The sequence below is a fragment of the Sphaeroforma arctica genome (assembly GCF_001186125.1).
Source record: "Sphaeroforma arctica JP610 unplaced genomic scaffold supercont1.939, whole genome shotgun sequence".
NCBI lineage: Eukaryota > Ichthyosporea > Ichthyophonida > Sphaeroforma > Sphaeroforma arctica.
In genome coordinates, this window is record NW_014039619.1 from 7,598 (window position 1) to 13,549 (window position 5,952).

Consider the following 5,952-nt stretch of genomic DNA (forward strand, 5'->3'; position numbering starts at 1 on the left):
TATATATATATATATATATATATATATATATATAATAATATATATATATATATATAATAGTATATACATACATACGTACATATATATATATATATATATATATTACATACATATATATACACACACATATATATATAATTATATATATATATATCAGCTGGACATAGACACACTTAAAATACAGTGTATGGATACTTCATGGTCTGAAAATAAGACACATTTCGACACACGAAAAATCACAAGCATATACAGAGGCCGAGACAGATTCGAAAAGTACACCATAGACAAACCTTGGCGATCGGAAGAAGCTACTGCTGGGACTGCTGGCGCTACCAGAACTGTTGAGCGATACTGACCGTCTGTGGGCCTTATTTTTGCCCTTTGACGTTTTACTGGTGGGTGACAAGGATGGGACACGCTCCATCTTCTCTTTGCCTACAGCGGATGAATAGGAGCAACCGGACAACGCGCCAGGGGTTGTTTAGAATGACTTGTTCTAAAGTGTACGACTATCGAGTTAAAGTGGAGCGAGTGTATGTTAAAGTGGTCTTGGTTCTACATGTGTTGGGCTCTTTTTCGGCCTTGCACATCTTGCCGACAAACACATGCAGAAATTGGAAGGTACGAATTTGGTATCCACTTACTCACGCACCAAAACAATCCAACAATGACTTAGCCTCACCATGCCAAACACATAGTAGTCCCTCGTTCGCACTCACCCACACGGCACTGAAACCAGCCACCCGCATGCACCTCACGCATTGTATCCACATCCAGACCCCTACATAACCCAAGCTACATTATAGTAGAGTCACTCCGTGACTCAGGCAAAACCAGACCAACAACAGTCACCTAGCCTACTCACAGTATGTCCACACACCCTCCCAACACTTCCATAAGTCTCATTCTCACTACCATTGCACATACAGTCTCCAATCACCCACGCGCTCACTCACCCACACACATGACTGAGACCAACAAAAGTCATCCAGCCTACTCACAGTATGTCCACACACCAACACTCCCATTAGTCTCATTCTCCCTATCATTGCACACACAGTCTTCAACCACCCACGTGATCAATCACCCATAACCGAACCGTAAAACCACAGCCCTAATAGGAAACCCACGCACTCAACAGCTATAGAGCGTCGAGGTACCGCGTATGGAACACACAGTATCCAATGATGCATCCACACCATCACACCACACTAGTATCGACTGTGAGCCCCCACAATGTACCCACAGAACCATCAAACATATACATCATAGGAACAAATGCTCGAAAGGAACAATATGTTTTAGGAGACCTTAGAAAATTTGCACCCAAATTCATCGAGGAATAAAAAACAGTCTCAAATCACTCACCCACTCACCCACTCTGTCACACACCACCGAAAACAACTCAGACTCTCAGCCCACATATTGCACCCACACTCCCACTCACCAACTCAAATGTTATGCAAGCATATTCAATAGACCCGGTTTACAACTACCTACACCGCACACGCACACCTTTAAGGGGGAGAGTCTCGATAGTGTCATTGCTGTGGCTAAGATACGGACTACTGCTAAATTCGGAAAATGTGTTACCCAGCGAGGTTTCCTTCACTTCATCCTTCATACCCATATGTGGGCTCTTCAGCAGACTAATGCTAGACCCTCTTCTGTGGATATCCAACAATGATTGGTTACTACCACATCGGCAATTTGTCATATAGATGGCTATATATATAGACTGCTGTGTATATAGCTGCTTATGCTTACTTACATTAATGTATACATTAGTTGGCTATGTATATATATTGTAATGTATATCGTTTTGCTTTGTATACATCTAGTTCTGTATATAGTTAGTTTGATATGCATACAGATATAGATGCATAGTGTTGCTTATCCATATGAATGGCTATGCGCAAGGCACTACAGTAATGAATTCTAGTTAGACAAATTCGATAAGCTCTCTCCTCAGAGACGAGAGAAGGAGTGCCAATCGCAATCTCCCGATCAGCAGGGCTTGAATCAAATCAGTGTCACACGTTAGTAATCAATGTCAAGTAGTCTCACGAGTATAACCGCATGATCGAACCCCCAGGCACCACTAACCGCAGTCTATTCTGCTATCGGACCGCACAGGCACGAGGCAATTTAACGATAAACTTTGTCTGTTTAAACTGTTCATACAGGCGCAAGTCAAACAAAGAATAGTAGTGGGGAGAACACGAGCAGGGCTCGCTTATGTATTTGGGTTGGTGATGCGCGGCGTTGCGTTGGGCACACTTTTGCATGCCTGGGTGTGTGTGTGTATACGCCGACAAACGCAAAGTAGTATATCATCAGAAACACACGCCAGGGTGCTATATGTATGTGTGTGCATTCATGCATAGTTTCGCGCAGATTCCATACCTGTGTCGGTACACAGGGCTATCATCAGAGACCGTGGCGTGTTGGGCGATATCCTTTAACAGCTCCTCGTACACCTCCGACCCCCTCCTGCTCGCACTGTTTTCACTCTCGTTGCCCTTCCCGTCCTCTCGCTCCGTATAATCGCTTGATATTCGCGAGTCACTCGGTCGTTGGTGTAGTGGGAAGGTCTTGAGTTGTGATCGAGTGTCAGTCAACGGCCCTGGTGTTACAAGCAGACGATTGCCGCTGTCGGTTTCAGTGTCGTAGGTTCCGGTGTCATTGGTGCTACTTGTGCTCGGTTGAGTGTCAAAGGCTATTGACAACTCGGATTGGCTGTCATCTGTTATGATGAATACGAGAAGAGGTGGTGCACACGTTCAGCTATTCACAACGGCATCGTAGGGGATGAAAGTTCGTGTCTGTACACGCAAGTTTACGCATAGAAACGCATATATACATAAACACACACGCACACACACATTCACACACAAGCATTGTCGTACATGTGAACAAACGCAGACACATATGTACATGCACATACCCACACCTACCTATGCGTAAATCTACATATTGACACACAACAACCCGGCATCAAAACAGTACACTTACATTCACCACATACATACACACACCTCAACCACACAAAAACACTCACACGTACTCATACACACCCCTTAAAGCCCGCTTACACCCATTCCGCAAATATATACACATCTCTACGACAACGAACACACCACCCATAGTCCACTTACCAGCACTCGGCTGCTCGGTGGGTGTAGAAACCACATCAAATCTCCCGTGCGACTGCCTCCTGCCAGCGTTCGATTTGGCAGTACTCTGCTTGCCAGCATTCACTCGGCCACTATTCTCCTTAGTAATAGTCCCCTTTGTCGTAGCGCTGGCCGGCGTCCGTCCATCCCCCATCGGCTGCATCTCGATACCAATCCACTCCTCGCCGTTTGAACCCGTGGAGGGCGCGCTATGCCGGCCGGCATAGACATGTGGATCCGCCTGTTTGCTGCCATCGTCTGTGTGTGCTTGTGCATACACCTGGGCGATGCTGTGCGCTCTCTCGGGGCGTGCTGCACTATCCTGTGCGCGAATGTACGTATGCGAGTCGGTGAACGGGTGGACGGGCGTGTTCACGGGCGTGGCCGGAGGTAGGCCGTTCGTCTCCTCATCATCAGTAGCTGCAGTAGTGACGTCTGCGGGCTTCACATCGAACCTCCCCACCGATGCCATGGGCTTGAGCTTGGTCTCGAGCCACTCTGGTTCAGCGTCACTGTCACTGCCTCTCAACGGCGCACTCCTGAGAGACCCTGTGGGAGACCTGCTCGGCGATCGACTATGTGTACGCATGTGTGTGTGCGTTTGTGCGTGAGCGTAGGCACGGTCATTCGTGTGGGTATCGATGTGTAGTGATGGACGCTTGCGTATCCTCTGATGGGTAAGTGGATCTTCCTGCCACGGCACGTGGTCTGGTGAGCGTGAGCGCGTCAGCCTGTAGTCTGGGGTGTGCGTGCGACTGCGTCTGAGTTTCCGCGTCTGTGCGCATGCGCGTGAATCGTCAGATGAGTCCGCGTGTGCGCGTGGTCGCCCAGGCGAGCGTCCGCGTGCCCGCGCTGATTCCGGCGTGTGTGCGTGTCCATGCCCAGATGATTCACGCGTAGCTGTGTGGGCGTGGCGCTGGTTTCCGTCGGGCTTGTGCGTGTACTTCTGCAACAGTTGCAAGGGAAGGTCGTTCTCGTCCACCGCACGCACATCGAATCGCCCGATGGAACTGCGCCGTCGTGCTGCGATCTCTGCACTCGACTGATTAATATCGAAGAAAATATTCTGTAGAGTAAAAGTAGAAGCAGAGTGGAGAATCAGTATGCGGATATGTGAAAATGTACTCGGCGACATAACGAAATGATGACGTACTCTGTGGTGTGTGATTTTAGAGTAGGAGCGAGAAGCGGTTGGAGAACATGCCGTTGTTCTGTGAGCGGTAAACGATGCAAGTGATAAGGGGCTAAGCATTGTTCATATTCAACTGTGGCAAGTTGCATTTGAAATTGACGTTGCTCACCTATTTATACTGAACTCATTACATGACTCTTGATGACCGTTGAAACCAATTTTTTAGGAAAGCTGCAACAATACACCTACCTAAAAAAAAACTAATTTTTGTCTTCTACTCCTGGTGAAAAGCCTTATCAGTGACACATAATGAAAACAATCTCTATTCCATTTTAACCCTTCAAAGAAGGATTTTTTAAACGAAATAAATCGTCTCTTAGTGCGCGCTATCATCATACAGGGGCATTCTATTGCAAACACAATGCAGCCACACTCTGAACTCCAATCCTTATAACACGTATGCAAATATACATCGACAACACACCGGGCTTTGCTCACAGGACATGGCATCTGATTGCATAGGTAGAGAATTAAACTCCTTGATTTCCATATCTAGAGTATCATCTACCACATCCTGGCCACGCGCTGGCAAAGACTTGATACTCTTGGGCGACCGGGCACCATCGGAAGTTCCTTCTAAAGCGTCGGGGATACTTCCTTCTACTGGCCATGGACTACTTTCCGGGAGTACCAAACTTCTCGGTTGCGCGTCACCCCCCGAGTCACTCACAGAGTAGTTCAACTGGCCCTCCACAAGCACGTCTAAGCCACTGTGTCCGCTGGTACCGCTTTCTAGGCCTGAGGCCATTCGGCTGATTCTATTTCGGGTGTTCTGTGAGTTCACAATTCCGGTGGTGTTGTGTGCGCCGCCGTTGGCAGGTAGTGACATCAGTCTAGAAATAGCACAAGGAGGGAAAGGGTTGTTCAACATATGATCAGCATCTGATCGGCATACGAAACAGTTGGTATGTACATATGATGGGAAGGTATGAAATCTCTGTATGAAGATGTAAGCCTAGACACAAATCGTGCAGGATGGAACTACACGTTTGTAGTGCGTTGATTTGTAAAGAAAGAACCCAACCCCTAGAAAATGATACACCATCAGTTGAATCGAAAATTCCGCTGCGCGTGTAGAATTTAGGCTTTTAGTACCGTTGCGCGTATAAAGGAAATATCGACGAAAGAAACTCAAACGAGTGGAACCTTCAAGGAGAATCAATGGGCATTTCATTGAGAATATTCGGTTAACTGATGACAAAGTGGATACCAGGCAGACGAATTTACATACTTACCGGTGCAAACGCGGCTGGTTCGCATACTCAAACAGATTCGGGTTGGATTCCGTTTCGGGTACTTCACTCTCGGACAAGTGCGGTTTACGCCGCAGAATTGGATGCTGCACCGTGGAGTGCGACAGCAAATAAATGAGATGTAGTATGACCGATAAAGTATTAATATTTCGGAAAGTGAAGATCAAATTCGATACAACTCTGCTACCTACGCAAACATTCTCAATCGAACGAGCAGAATCACCTGATTAAATACACATGATCCTTGCCTCCGCCTGCTACGTGATGTGTAATTTTATTCATAAACAAACATGACCATGTGTATAGTAGTATATGCATGCAAAATTTACAT

At 46.8% G+C, this 5,952-nt stretch overlaps 1 protein-coding gene across 1 annotated transcript in view; it reads right to left on the minus strand.

The window, feature by feature from the left end:
• The window catches only part of SARC_09340 (hypothetical protein), a gene marked incomplete at both ends in the record, with an annotated part of 24,808 nt that overhangs the window by 2,403 nt on the left and 16,453 nt on the right, over nucleotides 1–5,952 (minus strand). Inside the window, 6 exons of the mRNA XM_014296648.1 lie at nucleotides 291–435; nucleotides 1,516–1,667; nucleotides 2,407–2,746; nucleotides 3,159–4,242; nucleotides 4,793–5,201; nucleotides 5,604–5,707. Coding sequence (XP_014152123.1) covers nucleotides 291–435; nucleotides 1,516–1,667; nucleotides 2,407–2,746; nucleotides 3,159–4,242; nucleotides 4,793–5,201; nucleotides 5,604–5,707 — 2,234 coding nt within the window. The remainder of the gene's footprint in view (nucleotides 1–290; nucleotides 436–1,515; nucleotides 1,668–2,406; nucleotides 2,747–3,158; nucleotides 4,243–4,792; nucleotides 5,202–5,603; nucleotides 5,708–5,952) is intronic.